The sequence below is a fragment of the Cyanistes caeruleus genome, chromosome 5 (genome assembly GCF_971803275.1).
Source record: "Cyanistes caeruleus chromosome 5, bCyaCae1.hap1.1, whole genome shotgun sequence".
Taxonomy (NCBI): domain Eukaryota; kingdom Metazoa; phylum Chordata; class Aves; order Passeriformes; family Paridae; genus Cyanistes; species Cyanistes caeruleus.
In genome coordinates this window covers 49,712,548-49,733,291 of record NC_141705.1, presented here as the reverse complement: position 1 = coordinate 49,733,291, position 20,744 = coordinate 49,712,548, and the positions used below count along the sequence as shown (strand labels likewise).

Below are 20,744 nucleotides of genomic sequence, written 5' to 3'. Positions count from 1 at the left end.
TTTTGACATTGATATCCTGTGGTCCACACACCAAACATACTATGAAGAGTCTAAACATACTATGAAGAGTCTACCAAAAATATCCCTAGATCTCTATTTGGATACATTTAAAAATTGTATTTGCTTGTTAGAATAAACTAGTTGCATAATAGGGCCAATACACTGCTGTATCAGTTGTCATTAGCCAAAAAAAATTGCTGGCAACAGTTTTATCCAAAAAGATCAACTCTACCTATTTTCAGTCCTCGAAGGGGCTATATTAAAAGATAGTGTTCTCCTAGTTTACTGTTTCTAGTTTACTGTTTACATATTTATTATTTTAGCAATTTTTCTAAAGGAATAACTTACGAAACAGTACCCTCAATGCTTACCCTTATGGCTAAGGATAACTGCTGGAATTTTAAGATGGACTGACTACAGGACAATTCTGTTTATCTCTGAAGCAAGCATAACTAATTCAAGATTGTTTTTTCTTTATAAAGCAAAGCTTTTAAGATTATATTGATTGATTTTAACCAGTAAGCAAATAAAACTGTAATTCTGCTAATCAGCCTTATAATTCCTAAAGGAATTAATAAAGGAAAGGGAAGTTTCAGTACAAGACTGAACAGTCCCGAAAATTATCTTTCAATTATCAAAACATGAATCTTAAACTACAGTATTTGCTGTGTAATGTCCCTTTTAGTCAAGTGCACAGAAAACATGGAAAAAACAGCAAACAATAGTAGTGCAGTATAATCACATGAAACTTACTTTCCTTGAAAAATAAAATTAATGAAATGCTACTATATGATGCATAACAGGGTTATGGTCTGTAGTCATGCCATCAGAGACCTGACAGGGGCAGTGACTAAAAAGCATACACAAATCAGACTGAGGATAAAAAGAAGAGTCAAGTGTTAAAACTGAATGACAGCATTGCATGGAAAGATTTAATCTTCCAGTATTCAGACAGAAAAGGTAAAGTCCCAGTTCATGTAAGCAGCAGTATTTTTCCTGGTGTCTACATAGATAAGGTCATTTACACTAGCTCAGGGTTTGCCATTGCTTTTTGAATATTTTTTTTCTGGTGAAAGAATAAGCAGCAGGAGCAAGTAAGTGCCTCACCACAAAAGGCACAAAGAGGACCTAATTTAAAAAACAGGTTAAAATAGAACACGTAGAAAGAACAGTCCCCCTCTGTTGCTTGGGCTATGTAGATTAGTTCATCTATTTTAATTAAGAAAAACAAGAAGGAGTTACCTGTAAAGTACTAGCGTCTAATCTAAGCAATATTTTGGTAAAAAAATGCAGAATTGTAGCCAAATGCAATAATGATGAAGAAATTAAAGTAAAATGGCAGTATGTCACTTAAACGACTTGACCATTACACAAGTAAAAACAATTTTAAAATAAATACTATATTTTTCCCATGTCACCCAAATTTGCTGTCTTGGCAATTTGGTTTATGCAAATTGGACCTTGAACATGCAGATGATCCTTTCTCTCCCTGACTTGCACCGTTTATACCAATACAACCATTTACACCAATAAACTCTTGCAGAATATGAACTGGGGAAAGGATAATTCAGGTATCCAGTTTCAAGACAAAACTAGAACATTTCTAAGTATAAATCTGGTACTTAAAGCCTAAAATTGTTTTTTTAAGAAATACTGTCAAATTGTTTTCTAGCTGATCATCTGATAAATGGGCATATTTTTTACGCCTAAATATTTTCCGATATCTCTGTCTATTACGGCACAGCCCTTATTTCCTGACTTAGATGTTTTCTTGTTTTTTGTTTTCTTGTATTTTGTGTATTTTTGTGTATTTTGTGACTTCAGGATTTGTTTTAGGGCTTGGTGAATTAGGTACAAAAACTTACAGGAAAGTGATGCAAACGGCTTGGGAAAAGCAAATTGAAACTACTCTAAGTGCTACATTGTAAAGATCTAACAATCCTGCACATTAAAAAAGTTTTGTTGTTGACTTTGGCAAAGTTGAGCAACACTAGGATTTGACAAGACTGTTCATAGAGGGAATGTGAACAGTCACAGTAATTTGATAATCCACTTAAAACCCTTCTTTTGCATAAAACTCATTTGAGCAACTCAGGATAGGAAAAGGGACTGTACTAATTCTTAGAGACATATGTGTTGAATTGGACTGAAGAAAATTGTGAAGTAATAACTCATTCTGTAATCTTATTGTACATTTTACAGGGAAAAAATCCATCAGGTTTCTTGGGTTCTCATTTGGCATATTTAGACAGTATTACATGTACTTCAAAAAAAGCTATACAACAGCATTGCCCTTTGTGAGCTGCAGTGAAGCATTTTTAAGCAGAAATGTGAATGCTCTCATTAAACTGTTCAACCACTGTTCTCTTAGGAATGGCAAATGTTTATTTAAAAAGGTCACAGGAAAAAAAATCAGCACAGCTTCTGGGAGGCTTGGAAGCACGTTAAGTGTGGGAGTTCATAGAGCTGCTGAACTGCAAGGTAATAGTTGGACTGAGAACAAGACACATCAACATGCTGTGGGCTTGTTTTGACTGTAAATGATTTGGAGTTTGATGAGTATTCTTGTGTGCAAAATCTGTTCCTTAGCGACAGAGGAGTAGAGAAAACCGAGTTGGTGAAACGCACACGAAGCATTCTCAGTCGGGAGTACGCCTTCTGCTTGGGGATGCAGCGGAGTGTCACAGCAGTGCTGGCAGTGGGTAGGCAGGACCTTCAGGGTTTTCCTCCTACATCTGGCACAGGATTCTTTGTGGCCCTGCCCTAATGAGCTGAGTTAATCGTCTTGGGCAAAGAAGGCAGCACCAGGAGATCCTAATTATAGCACTCACCCAGGTCTGTTCCTCACCCAGCTGCCTGGGGCAGAGAAGCAGCCACAAAGGGAAGAGGGAAAGCATGGGAAAGAGGGAGCGCACCGAACTCAGTTACAGCATCTCCTTTACAAGTCTACCAGCGTATGTAGTCCTGTCAAAGGCTGGCTCTTACAGCCTGCCACCTTCTGAGATTCATTTGTACCTAACATTTGAGTATAACATAAAGACGGACAGTTCTTGGACTGAGATTTGTTTCTGAATCTTCCTGCTTCACTTTCTCTGTCTGTACAGCAGAATCTGGTTATCTGTTTACCTTGTTTACCTAACAAAAACCTTGTGTGGGTAAGAGTTTTGTCATGTATTTGAAGTGAGAGACTGTACAGCAGTTTTTAACAAATGAGAGATAATATTATCACACAGTCATTTTCAGTAGAGCTCTGCCAAATTCTGTCCAGGTAAGGAACTTAGCTTGTAACTATTTTTCTTGGTGTTTTAACACTTGCTTCCAAACACTTACCTAACTCTACCTTTCTATTATACTTTTCTTACATATTTTACATTAATTTCATCAACATCAGGACACAGGGTTGAGCTTGACATGTGATTCTTATCTGACATTATCATCTTTGTTTGTTTATTTAAGTTGCATTATAGTAATTTGAGGACCACAGTCAGTCCGTCTGATCCAGAATCAGTGATTCATTTTTCACACCTGTTTCTACTCACAGAACAGATGAGTTAAATACAAAATCATGTATTTGCATAGATTTCCTAGTAAAAAATACCAGAAGATGATACATAAAATAGAATGCTTGAATATTCCAACTCAAAATACATTTTATTCTCTTCTAATTTGGTAGATGTAAGCACTGAGTCTGAACACCTGACTATATTGCTTCACTGTATTTTGATGTAGGACTTCCTTTTGTTTCAGCATTAGAGCTACGTTCGTTATGACATCAAGGATCTGAGAAATTTATTTTCTGTTTGTCCTTTTTTTCATAGTTGTTCCTTGACACAGAGTCCTACCTTGACTTTAATAGATTCCAATTCCTCCTTTTTCAAAATTAAATAGACATGTCTTCAGCAAAACACAGGTTTCTGATACCCTGATCCTATCCAAACTGGAAACAGTCATGGCAGTGAATTTTTTCTGTAAAACGCCTACTACTTTTTTAAGAACTGCCAAGAATTACCCTTCCTTCAGCTCCATTTGGCAGATTTTCTGAAGTCCCTATATGCAATACTTGGAAACCTGGTTTTTATATACAGTATAAGTGGTATATATAGTTTGCTAATAGTATTAATAAGAATTGGAAGATGTAGAAGCTTCTTTTTGCTGAGCTCTGGAACATTTTACAGTGGAAGATCATATTGTAAATGTGTACAGCCTTGGCTTTCGTGCTGAATACACTGCAGAATGATGAAAACTTGGTAGCTTGACCTGCACATATGATGGGGAGAGAGAGGAGGGAGGGTAGAGTGGTGAATAACAAGGAAAAGAGGAGATCTGCTTTGGGGCCATGAAGAAATTGAGGAGATGGTTGGGGTTTTTTGTTATATTCAAAACTTTAGTGATTCCCTCCTCCTTCCCCTGAAGGTTTTAGTCCAGATTTCCCAGCTGATTCCAGTGGTAGATCACATGGAAATCTCTTCTTTTGGAAGCCCTGGAATTCAGTTTATTGAATGTTGTCTATTGCTTATTGCTTACTGCTGGGAAAGGAAGCAGTATTGATGATTACTGTAATAGAAGGCCTATTTTTCCTTTAGTCCTACACTGTTGCATCAAATCTGATTTGTTACATAGGAAGAGTTCCATACAAAGATTATGGTATGTTATTTACAACCCTTCAGAATGTTGTAGTCTTTTATAGATGAAGAGTAAATTTTTCTTCTAGCCATACAAAAAGTATCTAATAGTGGTACTAATTTTCAGCTATAGAAGTAAAAAGAACATGCTGTGTGGCAGAGTGAGTGCATGAACAGTTGCCACTGGGAACTAGCACCTCCGTCTGCTTTGTCCATTTTATTCTCCTTTCTGTTTTTAAATAATCCAAGCAATTTTTTTTCTGTATTTCAATTTCTTGATCTGCAAAACAGCAAGAGTAATTTATCTGTATATGGACTAAGCTATGGCAAGTGCTCAGAACCTCCCTCTGGCAAAACTCAGTGCATCTTCAGAATGTTATTTATCAGCTCCAGCAGCTCTGCCTCAATCACTGAACTTCTTTACAAAGGTATTAGTGCCAGGTGGTTAATCATTTTTGTTGTAGGTGTTTTCACTTTCCTAGCTCTGTTGCACAAAATGTTGGCCTTCATCTCTCTAGATGAATTTGACAACACTGGTGAAATGACTTCACTGTTTAAAAGCTTCATTTTGTATGATACTGTTACGTTTGGGATTCGAAGGTGGGGTTTGGTTTCATTTTTTTTTAACGTAACTCTTTGTTTTACAGATGAGGGCAGGAACGCAGTTGACCATGCAGGTGGTGCACATATTGTAGTAGACCATTTAAGGTCACTGTGCAGTAAAACAGATCCAGCCAGTGAGAAGCTCTTGACTGTCTTTTGTGGCATGCTGATGAACTATAGCAATGAGAATGGTAAAGAACACCGAAAATTTGCTTTATGTCTACCAGGAGAACAACCCCAACAAAAAAAAAAGATAAAAAAGTTAAAATCATCTGTAGGTTTACATTGTGGATGCTTAACACTAAGTTATTCTGAAGAGATCAGGGACCTCAATTCACATATACAATTTTCTGGATCAGTAAAATTATGTTCCCAAAAATATTAAATATATTCCTGATACAATTCCATATAACATAGATTGTGTAAAGTTTTAAGATCAATATCTGGAATTTACTTGTCTAAAAGCAAAGCATAAAGATGTAAAGATTTACAGAAGTTAATAAGAAGGTTACATTAAGTCCTCTCTTTCTCATTAGTATCAAATAACATCATAAGACTAATTGGGTGCAGACATGCAGTGTTGTTAATTATTTAAGGGTATGTATGCCAAACAGTAAATAATTTTTCTCCCTGTGAAATGTATATAAAACCATATGTTACATTGTTCTTAAATAAATGGGGAATCATTTATAGGTATGTTCAATGCTGTTCCGTGTCTACAAATTATAAGTTTATGTTCATTGTCTCATTAATTGGAAATGTTTAGAGACTGGGACAAAACCATGAGAGTATATTAAATAAGAAACCCTTGACCACTGAGAGTAAGCATTCTACATTAGTTGTACAAAATAGTACCTAGCTTGCTTCTGCACACAAGTGTTTTAATGTGCCAAAATGTATTTACAGCATTCACACATTTCCAAGTTTTCAAAATGTGAAGAAAATTGGAATACATTAGGAAGGCTACAGAGAGGCTCTTCTCCTGATTTGCAATGGCACAGATTAGAAATACAGTTAGTAACTACATTGTCTTCAGTCATGCCCATTTCCTGAACTGCAGGTCTCATCTTAGGAAGAAATATCTTCTTTATTAGTTACTCACCATTTCCTGAAAGACAGCACTTGCTGTAACTCACTTCCCAATGCTATCTCCCCAAAACTTTTCTACTTCTCAGGATGGTCCATAGGTTTTATTGTATACATTTTTAATCTGCTTTATCATCTCTTCTAGCATTGTTTCCATGTGTGTTTTCTGTGCTATCTCTCTGGAGATCTCAGCTCTTTGTGTTACTCATCCAGCTCCAAATATAACTGTTGTACATGTCTCATCTCTTTCGCTCGTTCTTACACTGGTTTTTTTTCGTCCTCTTTTCTTTCTATTATCTAAAAATTCTTGTTTACAGTATTTATTCCATCTTCTCCAAATATCAACTTTCTAGTTCCTTCATTTCTTATAGTTTCCAGGAACTGTTTTGCTTGACCACTTTGCATGAGTATCACATTTATTACATTTCATAGTGTTAAGTCAGTATTTTCTTTGTTACAATATTTGGAGCAAATAGATATTCGCACCTCTAAGCTACAAGAATGCTCTGTATTAATTAAGACTAATGAGCATACAGTATACTTGGTAGCTCAAGACAGACAAATCCGAAAGTGATGTGTAGAGATACTTTTATCAGTTTTGCTTCAGTGACCAAGCTCTCAGCAGATCTTCTCTAGGAAAACTAATTATGAGATAAATCTCCCAAACAAGCAGCTTCTGAACAGCTTAACTGTTAGGAACATTGAATAAATGACTCATTCCATCTAGTAAGATAGCTTGTTCTGATGCAATCAATAAAGCAGTTGTGTGGTTCAGTGACAGCCAGGAGGATTCACTAGCTGCTCTCCCCTCTGCTAAAGGACATCTTTCATCTCACACACACTATTCACGGCAGCCACTGAAGCAGTGTCAGAAGTGAGAAATGCAGGAGTATTCCAAGCTCTTGGATCAAGGTGCTCACCAGCCCCATGTTTTACCATCACATCAGGGAGGAGTGCTGGGGGTTTACCAAACCTCCACCTTACCCCACAGACTTGGTTGTCTTCATGAGGAAGGGTCCCTTTTGTAGGAACCGAGCTCATGTTTGGCCCAGCATTCATGGGTAGGCTGTGTAAGATTTGTGTCCTCTAGTTCCATTGTGAATTTGATCACTGACGAGGACAATGATTGAATCAAACCCCTAATAATATGCAAAATCAGTATTTTTAAAAAGGAATGATTTAGAGGACTAAATTTTTAGAAGAAAATTCAGTGACCATAACGGTAGCATGTAAATGGAGAAACAGGTAGTTCACCTGTCTTGCCAGTTTTAAGAGTTGTGAGTACAACTGGACCACAATTGTGAGCTGATCTAAAAATATCACCTGTGGGCCATTGTAAATTTTCAGGACAGCAGTCAATGTCAACTAGGAGCCTGAGACACCCACTTACTTCCATGCATTGCAGCAGCAAGTGAATAATATTCCGACTAAATGCAGTTCTTTGCTGACCTGTTAAACATCAAAACTGAGATTACCCTGACAGTTAATTGTGCTTAAAGCTTAGTGAATACCATTTTTGGGATTTACTTGCAAAGGTTTGATCCCAGCTACTTACAAAGAAGATAAAACACTGCATTGGTTTTGCTGAAGGATGAGCAGTATGGAATTGCAGCCTAGAGTCACAGATTTCTTTATCCGTAGTTATGGAAACCAATTGGACAAAAATAAAAAATATTAGGCAAGAAGGAAGTGTTTCAGTCTTTGAAACAGCACTTCTGCATTCTCTTTTCATGTTTCTATAATCTTTTCCAGCTTGGCATGCTGTGTTAAAAAGTTACAGGTGGGGGCTTGGAAGATTTCTTTAACTGCTCTTAATCACTTGCACTCTTAATTTGTACCAGCTATCCAAATAAGGACCATTACAGCACAGCTGGTTCTTAGTTGCATCTAATTATCTGTGAACACCCTAATATTTTCTAATCATCAGCATTTTATGAGCAAAAGAGTAATAAAATGTTATATTTGATTCCAGTTTGTCATTCTCCGTCAGCTAATTGCCCTCTTTTTCCAATAGCTACTACTTCATTATTAGTAACTATTGATTGCCTTATATTTTTTTTAACATGAAAGACTTGGTCTTGAGTATTTGAAGGGATTTATCATACATGAATTTTACAAAAAAGGCAACTAAGGAGCAGCTACAAGTAAGACTTCCTTTTCCTAAACAGAGCAAATTAATGGAGCATTCTTGTATCTCATCCTGATTCTGGACACTCATCTTGCAATTGTAACTCCAATCATATAACAGTATTGTCTAAGCTTTAAAAATAGGCTTCCTTTTACAAGGTTCTTGTGTCATCTGCTTGTGTTCAGGAATTATTTTTGCTTACTGTTTCTCTTTCTTTGCTTCCTTGGTATCTTATCATTTCATTAGTAACTACAATTGTTAATACAACAAACTCAAACCTCGGCATTTCTTGCAGTTCTTTTAAGCTTAAAAAAAAAAAGTGTTGATATTTAATTGCACTGCTAGAAATGAGAGGGTTTTTTTTTTTCTGATGGAAAACATCCCTTTGCCTTCAGCCCAGGTTAGCTCAACCCTCTTGTCATAACTGTATTTTATTACCCAAATTCAATTGGGTAATACACAAATAACTCATCCCTGCTTTCAGTTACTAGCTTCTGTGCAGCCATTAATCTGCTTGAGAGCAAGAAGCAAAGCAGGCTTGGATAAAGAGGGGAAAACTAATAACTAATCTAATAAACCTAACAATCATATGCAAACACATAAAAGAGTTAGAAATATGAGTGGTTATTCTGCAGATCCCATAATCGTGTGAGCCAATACTATTTGCAAGTTAATGGGATCAGTCCATAAGGTAACGAATTGTCTCTTGAGATCTCTAAAACGGACCATGAATGCTTTTTAAAGAAATGCAGAAATTATGGAAAAACTAGGCCAATTGGCTTATTAGATAGTCAAATCAGAGATCAGAAGTTAACTGGATACAGTATGCATGTGAAAGTATACATACATTTATATATATAAGCGTATATATGTTGATAAAAATAATTATGTTTATACACTGCTGCCTCATTTCATTTCATAGCAAACTTCAGTCTGTCAAGATTGTCTTTCCTTCAGCACTTTTGTAAAATGTGACATCCTGATGCTATCTCATACGACTGCTGAGCCTTTCTTATTCTCACAAAACTCTTAGCAACTGGAATGAATGTTGGGGTCTGATGTGCAGTGTTGACCATCTGCAGAAGCTATGTAAATATACAAGAAATGAAAGGGAGATTTATGGCACCATTATTATGGTCTAACAGCAATATTTTAGTAGTGCTTCGTCCTAAGACTTACCTTTTCTAATTTTCATGCTTGTCATGGGTTTTGTTTCATTTACATCACAGCTAGAGATGCCTAGCATGCTTTTGAGACCTCAAAACACTTAATTGCAAAGTAACCTAAAGTATGATAAAAAGTATGTTCCTTACTATAGTGAGATAATCAATACAATCACTTTTATGTTCTGTCATGATTTAACGTAGCTGTGGGGATTGCAAGCAGGTTTCTCTAGGGTATAAAAATATGCCATCAATTTTTACAAAACTACTTCAGCATTATAATCACAGTAATTGATGGGACACAAATGATGAGTTGTTTTCTAAAATTCTTTTCAAAATCATGAATTAGCCTAAATCAGCATTTTTAACTAAAATGCCCCCAATAAAGTTCTCAATTTGGGATATTCTCCTCAGATCTTACTCTTTGGAGTTTCCATGTGTGTCACCGAAGGACATGGAGCCATTGAAATTCAAGTTTTAGGTAGGTAATTCTTTGTGCTGGCGCATGTATTGATTGCCTTTGATCTACCTGTATATGCATCTGTACAGCATCACTGTCAGTGCTTTTCACCCTAAAAGAACACACAGGCATAGTGCAACTTGTGATAGCAGTGTAAATTGTGATTTTAAGTCACAGATTCAGAAGAGGCATTCAGTTCTTCATGCTTCCTGCTCGCTGTGCATAAAGTTCTGCTTAGGAAGTGATAGAAGTGCTGTTTCATCCTGAAACACAGCGTTGCCGGGTGTCACGGCTCGCTTTAGTCCTGTGTCAGGCAACTGATTGTAGGATGGATGCATGTTTCCCCAAAACTGTCTCCTGCTCTAGTAGGGCATTAACACTTCCTGCAGTGAAAGGCCAAGACATGCAGTTAGTCTAAGTTACCCAATATGAGGTTTTCCTAGGGCAGAGAGAGAACTAATTGCTGGCAGTCCCTCCAGCTAAGACTGAACCACTTAGGTTCAGAAATATCAGAACTAAATATTGCTGTAGGTCTCCATACCAGTGAGATGCCCGATACTTTTCTCTTAAAATGCTTAGTAGACTTCGCTACAGAAAGAGCCTGCTGTTGGTGATGATGACAGATGTAAATGTCAGGTCCAGAATTTGTATGGTAAGCCCAGGCTTAAGTATAAGCATGGCAAATAGCTGCTGGCAGGCTTTTATTTTCAAAGGTCTTGCTTCCTGTGCAGCTTTGTGACTCGCAGGGTTGCCCTTTTATTTATAAAGAGAAAATAAACAAATTTTAAATTAGCACCTATTGCTGTTAAAGCAATGTTTACCTTATTGTCAATTCTTGCAATGCCATTCTTACTACTGTAGATATTTCCTGTACTCAGGTGCCATCCTTCTACTCTGGGAAAATCAGACTGGTATGGAGTCTGGTATAATGCCTGACTTTTGACCCAATACAATTCTTCTTCTTAGTATATGGCTTTTTTTTCTTTTTTTTTTTTTTTTAGTTTGGAAATTCTAGAGGTCCTTTAGTCAGTGCACTCTGTGCTCTCAACCATATATCTTTCTATCTGGCTCTTAAGATTCCTATTTCCTTTCAAAGATTATGGAGGTTTCTCTCCATGCTTTTTATATGTTTTTTATTAAAAGAGAGACAGCAGGAAAAAAAAAAACCTGCTCAAAATGGAGAGTTTACACTTCTGATGTTGGAATGAAGTCCATAGAGATTGTCTCTTTATCCCTTACAGTTGGATAAAGTAATTTTTAGAATGGCTAAAGGTATAGTCTAATAACAAAACAATTTCTTTCCAAATGATTTTTTATGGCATTTGTGTCTTTTTTCTCCCACTCTCCATGATGACCAGTTTTCCTTCCAAATTTTTAAATGTTTGCATGGGACAATCACAAACCGAGGACAAAACCAGATTATTTACCAGTAACTTGAGTTCTCCTATTCCCAGAATTTTTTTTCTGTAGAACCATTCCATCTCCCTCTCTCCCCAGTTTTCCTATTGAAAGACAGATTTTTCCAGTCAGTTTGGAATGAAGTAGGAGAGTGTAATAGTGACTGACACATCTGCCAGAGGTAAAATGGCATTCAATGCATGCGCTAGTACAATTTGTACTTACCTGAAATTTGACAACTTCAACAGCTCTTTGGTGTCTGACATGGCGTTCTCATAAATTTCACTAAAGACCATGAATCTGTGGAAGAGTTAATCCCTCCCCCCAAAAAAGGAAATTCAGTTACTGGTAAGTAATACAGTTTTATTAAAGATGTCAAGCCATAAGGATTCCTGCTCATCCCCAATAACCTGTAGTAACTATGCCATTTACTTACTTGGTATAACAAATTCATAATTAGTATCAAAGTACCAATGAGCTAAACATTCTGGAATCATATCATAATTTTCATTATGTGAAAATTTCAAACACACTTGGCAGAATTTTGAGGGCAAAGAGTTTTTTGAGACCGTGAGATGATTCTAAATTTGCTACACTTCAGATGTCTTATGGTTTTATCTCCCTGTAAAAATCTGAAATTTTTTATGGCTCTGATGCCACAGATAAAAGAACTCCAACTGATTTCAGTTGCCTAGAATGAATTCCTTAACAAGAAAACCACACTAAAAAAACCAAATAAGCAAATGAAAAAACAAAACAGAAACCCCACTCCATAATTCCCCAGTAGGGCTTGACCAAAAGCTAAATGAAGTAATACAGTTCTCTTGACTTCACTGAGCTTTGGATCCTTGTCTTTTGAGTCTGTAACATTTAAACATAGTTGAAGTGCTTTAGAAACAAAGGAAAAAAGATGCTTAGGAAAATTACTAAATAACATCTGCTGTGTTTATGTCTGCTTCATTCTATTCAACTGTGAAACAATGTTTTTCTTCTTTGCTGTGTTATAGGTAAAACGTGTAAGAGGAAATACTGTTATAAATAATCTTTTAAACCAATCATGTTTCTACCTAACCATCAAAGCACCTTTCTATTTGCAGACACCTAGGAGCAATACTTTTCTTACTTGTAAATACTATAAACTTTCATCCTATGCAAGAAATTATCAGAATGGCTTCTAAGGACTTTTCTTAAACCTTCCATTTTTTGTCTTTATTAAACTTTCTTTTTTCTCAAGCTCTTCATAATCTACATTGTGACTTCCTGTGTTTATAAACTTCTCATGTTTATTTCAGTGCCAGTTTATATTCATTCTAATTTTAATTTTCCAGTTTTGATCTTTAATTTAAAAAAGAGTATATAGAAAAAGCTCTCAGATAAATCATTGTTTCACTGACCTAGTTCAGGTCAATTTCAGTCAGCTAGTCTCAGTGAGTCCAGAATAAAACTTGACATTTATTAGGAACCTGATAACCACAAAATTGTCAGTAGCTGCATAATTCACTATAACCTATGACCAGATCAGGTAGGAATATTTCTGGGAATATATTCTATTGCCAAAGACAAGGAGAATTATGAGTTCATATCTCAAATCAGGACCAAATCCTAGTTAGAAGAGTAGAGGAGACAGACGTTTTAATGCTGCTTTGCCTAGTAGTTGCTTAGTATGAAAAATGCTTTTTTGGTTAAAAGAACAGTACTATGAAGAGAAATGCTAACTCACTGTTGTACTCTCTTTTTATGTAGATACCTTGCAGTCACAGCTTATCAATATGGGTGTTATTCCTACGTTAGTGAAATTGTTGGGTATTCATTGCCAAAATGCAGCTCTGACAGAAATGTGCCTTGTTGCATTTGGCAATTTAGCAGAACTCGGTAAGTCCACGATACTAATCTCAAATTTACATCTAGTTTTCATAATGTTAAGTCTTAGTTAAAGACTAACAAAAGCTCATTCAAGTCTTTTTGGTACATTCAACAGTAATAGACAAGAAATTTTTGCTTATATTCTCTAGAATATATAGTTGTCTCTTCTCTGCCCCCCCCCTTCAGTAAATGAAATTTATTTGGGTACTTAATTCAACCTTATGTTTTATGTTACTGTGCTTCAGTGCAACTAAGCACATTTTAAATCATCCTAACAGTATTTCCATAGCACTGCTACTTAATGTGAATTTTTTATTGATAATATAAATATTGTATCCTGGTATAGCTCCACAAAGTTTTAGCAAAATTAAATTTGGCTCATGAAAATCTCTGAATGAAACTGAGACAGGCACAGTTTGCTAATCTGCATATACAGTATTATTTTAGGTGCAGAATTTTAACATATTCTAGTCTAAATACCTCCATGTATAAATCATGAATAAATCTTAATTTTAGTTACAACTTCATTTAAATTGAACTCTGTGGCCCTGCTTTGATCCAATGTCTTTGCAAGCAGATCAGTTTTCACTGGAATTCAACCATGTGTAAATCAATGGGTTGTTAAGGCCTGTGTTTTATTAACATCTGTGGTTTGTATTGTTGTTCTTTTGCTAACCTATTTGGTGACCTTCTAGTTTTATGAGTTGGGGTGTTTTTAGCACTGGAGTAAATAATACATAGCACTTACAATATCATCTAAAAACATTCAGCAGTTCAAAATATGAAAAATATATCTCTGAGTTTGTAGTATTTGGTGGCCTGAGTTCACAGCTTTCAAGGCCAGAGAAAATACCATGTTACCTAGTTTAGTCCGATCATACACATAATACATTTATTTCCAGCAGACAATTCTTAACAAGTCAACAACAGGAAAAGCCTCAAGGTAGCACTAAAGAAATTAACAAATCAGAGGTCTTCAAGATGGGTGCTATGTACTGTGTCTGCACAGCAGAAAGTATAAGAGTCATACACTGAAAGTTCTAGTGCTTAAATACAATCAAAACCATAATGATACTAGATATAATAAAGAGAGAACTCGTTGAGAATTTAATTTCCCTTTTTGGAAAGATCCAGTTCTGTCTTGTTGAGTAATGAGAACCATGGGAAAGAAACTTTACAGCAGCTGCTTCCCTTCCAGTTCATACACACTGGCACAAAATTAATTTACTTTGTGATACTTTATTCTCCCTTAAGCAATAGTCAATCACATTGTAACTGTATTATTTTATTTTTGCCTTGTAACTTCAGGGATTTTTTTTTTGTGAGGTTGTTATTTTTCATCACTTATGAGACAACAGCATTGCACAGATCCCTTGAAAAGCATTATATGACTCTAATTCTGTTTCAAAGCAGGGCACAAACCAGTGATGGATCTGCTAAAATACTGGAAAGATCAAAAATCCACATAGAATATACTATGCAACCATGCATAGTGAGAGAAAATAATAATGAGATGTGCACAAAAGTGTCTAGGACTGCAGTTCATGCTTTTCCCAAGTCCTTGGGGGCAATTCTACAGTAAAGTAAATCCCTAAGCATCCGTCAAAGCAATAGCAAAGGTGCTGGAAGGTTTTCTAACTACAGATGGCCCTCAGGAGGTGGCAACTGGAGAATGCAGAACACCAGCCCTACCACCTGCATCCCTTGTAATACTGCCAGTGAGGAGGAATATGATACGGGCAATGGAATAAGAGATGCTTTTGTTGAATTTACATTTGAAGATCTGCTGGCTAATCTGGTAGGAATCTCGCCCATCTGTAAAACTGCTTTATGATGTATCTGTGCAGTATGAGATGGCCCAGCAACAGCCACACACAGATTTCAAAAGAAATGTCACCATCGTGAAACCATTTAAATATTAAAGCATTTGTGCAAATCTTCATCTCTCCCATAGAAAATGCAGTATATAACTTGCTCCTCTTTCTGTTGAGGGAAATCAAGGACTAATTATTTTTGTACTATTACTGTTTCTATAGCTACCTTACATTTTGTTGGGCAAAGCCAGACACAGCAGCTTTGAATCATATATGTTTTTAACAGCCTTAACCATAACTAATTCAGGTCAGCACATTCAAAGCGTTAGGCATTTATCTTTTCATTTTGTGACAAGCATGAGTCTATTGCTCTTGTCTATAAAGAGCAGTTAGTCATCTTACTGAATAAACCTAGTAACAAAGAGAAAAAGTAATTCTACCTTTTGATGTGGTTTGTTTACTTTATACTGAATTTCTCTTTTTGCTTCACAGAGTCGAGTAAGGAGCAGTTTGCCTACACAAACATTGCTGAAGAGCTTGTGAAACTGTTCAAGAAGCAAATAGAGCATGATAAAAAAGAGATGATTTTTGAAGTTTTGGCCCCCCTGGCAGAAAATGGTGAGAATTTTTTTTTCTTACTCTTTTACTCATTCTCTTATGTGTATTTTTTATTTCAGTATACCAATGTCCTTTTCAGGCACTACACACAGAGTAATGGGCTGCCTCTTTCCGAAGCCACCACAGCTTATCCTTGTGATTGTAGTTCCATAAAAAGTGGATAGGTCTTAATTGTTGAGCACATGACAAGAGCCAGCACATTGCTAATTCCATTGCTGATTCACTCTGTATATGATTGTGTTATTTTTTATTGCCCTGTGCCCACAGTGGGAGTATCAAAAGCTGCTTTTTAGAGAGCTTCACAACATTTGTCTGCAAACATAGAGAGCATTGGAGCACCAGAACATTTCCTGGAATCACAGAGCCACTGCAGTTCCATTTCCTATAACATTATTTTTGCTAGGGGCAAGTCAATTGCAGAGCTAAGGGCTGGACAGTCTACCCTTACTGTTCATTGAGAGATCATATAAATTTAATTAGAGTGTTTGGTGGTGTATCTTACATAGCCCCAAGCAGTCCCTGGGAGTTTGACTCACTGCTCAAGACTGAGCAGGAATTGATGTGCACCTGTGATCACAGGTCTGGGATGTTCCTCCCAGAGAAACAAAGGATGAGACGGAGGTAGTTTGTACAGTGTATCATTTGCTTTTAATGGAAATAATGAGTTAACAGGTGGAGCTGGACTGATGTGGGAAGCAGTTCTGTGTAAGGAAGACATCACAGTATTTGTTTGCTCTCTAACCTTGTTTTAACCACCTCAGCATTAAAGCTTTTTTTAATTGAATAGATTGTTAGAAAGAACTGAAAACTCAGATTTATGTTTCGTTCTACTCTGTTGTGCATACACACGCTGTGTGTCTGTTTTACAAAGTATAATTCAGGATAAACTTTCACTTCAATTAAAAAAGTTATTTTGACTTTTATTTTAAGTGGCATGGAAAATCAATTCCATTTTTCAGTTTTAAAAATACACATTTTTTCCAAAAGATATAGTTTAATATGTAATAATTTACAATTTGCTCTAAGATAGTTCCATCCTCAGAGATTAACCCAAAACAGCATTGAACTTCTTGTGTATTTGACATATGTCAGTTCAAAATGCTTACTTTTTCCTAAGAGTATGTTTTTTATTTGCAATAAGATTAGAGAAATTCACTGCTGCTGACCCTAACTCAGGTGCTCAGATGTTGAGAGGTAGTCAGAAAAACATTTCCACTGCTGATTCAAGGCATAATTAAATGAGTTTACTTCCCTGGTACTGTTTTGGTGTTTTGATTGTAGATAATTAGCAATAGGTCAGAAGGGAAAAACACTTCAAGTATTTGCAGATTTTGGTGGTTGGGGTGTTTTAAGGTTTTTTTCCTAATATACTTGTTGATTAAGCATGCTGGTGTTTTAAGGTTTTTTTTCCAATTTACTCGTTGATTAAGCATGCTGGTGTAGCTATTTCAATTTCAAATCACAGAACATCTGCGACCAGTATTCTCTATCTACAGGAATTCTCTGTTTTTAAAACCCCTCAGTGCAAAAGTGCCTATTTAAAAAAAAAAATCTCAGTTGCAGATTTTGCATTTCATTTACAAAGTTCATGAGTAGGTCAGCCGCTCTTAGAGGAACAATGAATTTCACTGAGGAAAAAAGCCTAGTGACACCAGGAAACTGAGAGTCAGACACATCCTTCACCAGAGGTAGAACACACTTGCCTCTCCCAAGTGTGGCTTGTAAACTGTATGAAAAAGTATTTACAAACCCCTGGCCTAAAAATATTTTAACTTGGGTTAAACACCTTTTTGTTAAAATACTGTTTCATGTAGAAAACTGACAGAAATCGACTTTTTTCTGCACACTTCTGCAGAGCTTTGTGGCTATTTTTCAAAATCAACATGCAAAAAACTACCAGAATCACCTGCCATTTCCTTTTAACAGAATGGGAGTTTAGGCATGTAAAGGAGATTCCAAGGGAAATATCTGTTAAATATTTTTTTATTTTAGAAACAAGACAAAAAACATTGTTCACAGATTTTATGTCACCTGAAAAAAAAATTACCTTCTCAAGCCTTGTTTTTAATAACAACTAAGAAATGAGTTTTACTTCATCGGTTTCCAGAACAAACCTCTCTACCAACCCAGCCTTTTGGATTTGCCCTTTCTGCACTCCTTCTGCAGCTCTTTCAACAAAGGGCAGATAGACTCTCTTTGGAAAGCATGAACACTGCACAGTCCTTATGAATCTGCTGTGCCATGACTGAGGTGCCAGAAATTTGCTGTAGAGAAATATCCTTATTTTTAGAAGTGAAGAGCTCCATACACCTTCAGCTTATGACTGTTCTTTAAAGGCAGTCCAGAACTAGGGACAGCCTGTTAGATAAATAGTAATAGAAGTTGGCCATAAGAATTTCAGATAAGGAACTTGCGGTTTTACGTACACAAGTTGTCAGTGAAAACACTGACGTCACTGTTTCTTATAGTCCATCTTACATATGTGTGTATGATAGATGCATTTAAAATCCTAATTCTGGCTCCTGTTATCCATGCTGTTTTCCAGATGTCATTAAACTGCAGCTGGTTGAAGCAGGTTTGGTGGAGTGCTTACTTGAGATCGTCCAGAAGACTGTGGACAGTGACAAAGAGGATGATATTGCAGAGCTTAAAACAGCTTCTGATCTTATGGTTCTGTTACTGCTTGGAGGTAAGTATGGGCTCTCACTATGTTTTGCAAAGCAACAGCAGATACTTGTAGTGCTGTTTAGCTGCCAAATTTCACGATTTATTGATTTTCTAAATAACCTGGATGACCTGCTACCTACCAGGTAAACATTTAACAGATCAGATTTTGTCTGTCGTTGAAGGTCTGGATTAATTGTAGTGCAACCAGTAGAGCTTCACAAATACAGTTTCCCTAACAAACACTCTGGTTTGCTGTCTGTGCTTTTTACCCAGATGAATCCATGCAGAAGTTATTTGAAGGAGGAAAAGGCAGTGTGTTCCAAAGAGTACTTTCATGGATTCCTTCCAATAGTCATCAGCTACAGCTTGCAGGAGCACTGGCTATTGCAAATTTTGCCAGAAATGGTAAGAACATGCTATAATAGCTTATGTAAATTTATGTGTGGCCCTCTATCATGCTCTGTCTGTAGAGCTACAACCAAGAACTGTGTTGTAGTAAAGCTGTTGTTAAGTTAAACAGCAACATCACTAGTTTTAAACTTTACAGTCCTCAAAACCATTAAGCCTACTTTAAAAATATTATTTTGCATGTCTAGAGAGGTATAGGGGATTTCTGCCTTATTCAGTATTTCTTCTGTCACTCTTGTAAGCTTGTCATGAGCACTGCAGTTCTCACAGATGATGGTGGTCAAATTCTCAACAATGAAATCTAAAAAGGAGCAAGGAAATAATCCATCTCTTCATAAGAAGCTATTGTAAAAATCTTAGTAATAATCTTCTCTTCACAAGTAACTTGTTACATCTCGCAGACGGAAACTGCATCCATATGGTGGATAATGGCATAGTTCAAAAGCTGATGGATCTGCTAGACAGACATGTGGAGGATGGAAACGTAACTGTGCAGCACGCTGCACTGAGTGCTCTCAGAAACCTGGCTATTCCTGGTAAGCCTCTCTTTGCATTGCTAACTACATGAAGGTGAAATTCTGTTCTCCCACTGTACCCCCCAGGGAATGGGGGTGGGAGCACTGACTGGCAGTCCTAGAGGCAGGTCAGACTGCTGCTTTTCATTCTGGCCCATCACTGCTTTTGTGTCTGCTGCACAGCAGTTGAGACAAGCAGTTCTGAATACATCATGGGCATAGTGGCTGTCCCTTGCCACTGATCCCACAGTAGCCCCCACCAAGGAAAGGGCAGCCTTGTAATTGGCAAGGAGCTGAGGAGGCCTTGAATATGATTTCTCAACCCTTTTTGTCCAGAGCACTGCATATTTATTTTTTGGTTTTGCTTGCTTCATTTGCAATCTGTCTCATAGCTGAGGGTCCTCACCACAGAACAGTGCCTACTTTTTTAAAACACTGCATCTTAAGACTTTGAAAATTGCCAAATTAGAGCTGGAGGTAGACTGACAGAATGGCCAGCCTATTGCAGTTAGTTACTGTTTTTTGGCAGTAAGCTGAATGCTAATTTTGTCATTCTTAGTAACTTAATTTGTATGAGTTTTGATTACCCAAGCATAAAGGTAGAGCACGCGCACGAAACAACAAAGCAAATCCGTAACACTTGTGTATGGTTTCCTATGCCAAGCCAAAAATAAGTCTCTCATCCATTTAATTTTATTTGACTATTTTTGGTTTTGACAAATCATAAATTTTAGAGATGATCATGCATACATTACTAAACCCACTGAGGTTTAGCAGTGTTCCAAGTAATAACTGACCTCAGTGATGAGCTCTGATGATCAAATACCTAATAAATTCTTTTTTCCAAGTACACTACTGGGCAAGGTTTGCACCTTAAATGCATTTCAAAAAGCTCTGTGAAAGTGGAGAACATGGACTAGTGGAAGGGATGAAAGAGAGAGGCTGGAGAGGGGAAGAAGGCAACAAAAGACTACAGACTCCAGCCATGTCAGGCCACAGTGTTGTTTGTATGAAGTATTGGAACTGGGTAAGAGGTTATTCTGCTAATTAGATTATTTAGTTCCTTTGCCTGTGAGAAACAGAAGTGTGGTTGGGACACAGAGAAATGTCCTCATACAACCTTTGGGGTTGCAAGTACTAGCCTGGGCTTCTGCCTGATGCATTTTGTGGAAGATGCCTTTCCTAGACCAAAGGGAGGAGTCTACCCCTTAGGTGGTGCTCAAGCTGAACACATAAAGTTAGATGTGCGTGCTAGGAAAAAACACTTATTTTCATAGGAACCGTGACATTTTTCCAAAACACAGTATCACCAGCACACAATGTACCTGAAGTCTGTGTTCACAACCTCTTTTTCAAACCACATCTGAAAATTTGCTTCAAGACCACCTCTGAAATAAAC

The 20,744-nt window shown here is 36.8% G+C and overlaps 1 protein-coding gene across 10 annotated transcripts in view; it reads left to right on the top strand.

Moving 5' to 3' along the window:
* Positions 1–20,744, top strand: part of RAP1GDS1 (Rap1 GTPase-GDP dissociation stimulator 1) — a 90,231-nt gene that overhangs the window by 59,069 nt on the left and 10,418 nt on the right. For 7 of the 10 annotated variants that reach the window (XM_086888414.1, XM_086888417.1, XM_086888421.1 and 4 more), the window contains exons 5-10: positions 5,270–5,416; positions 13,204–13,332; positions 15,630–15,755; positions 18,301–18,444; positions 18,696–18,827; positions 19,232–19,366. In XM_086888414.1, coding sequence (XP_086744540.1) covers positions 5,270–5,416; positions 13,204–13,332; positions 15,630–15,755; positions 18,301–18,444; positions 18,696–18,827; positions 19,232–19,366 — 813 coding nt within the window. The remainder of the gene's footprint in view (positions 1–5,269; positions 5,417–13,203; positions 13,333–15,629; positions 15,756–18,300; positions 18,445–18,695; positions 18,828–19,231; positions 19,367–20,744) is intronic. The other 3 variants (XM_086888416.1, XM_086888422.1, XM_086888415.1) reach the window with 1 other exon arrangement.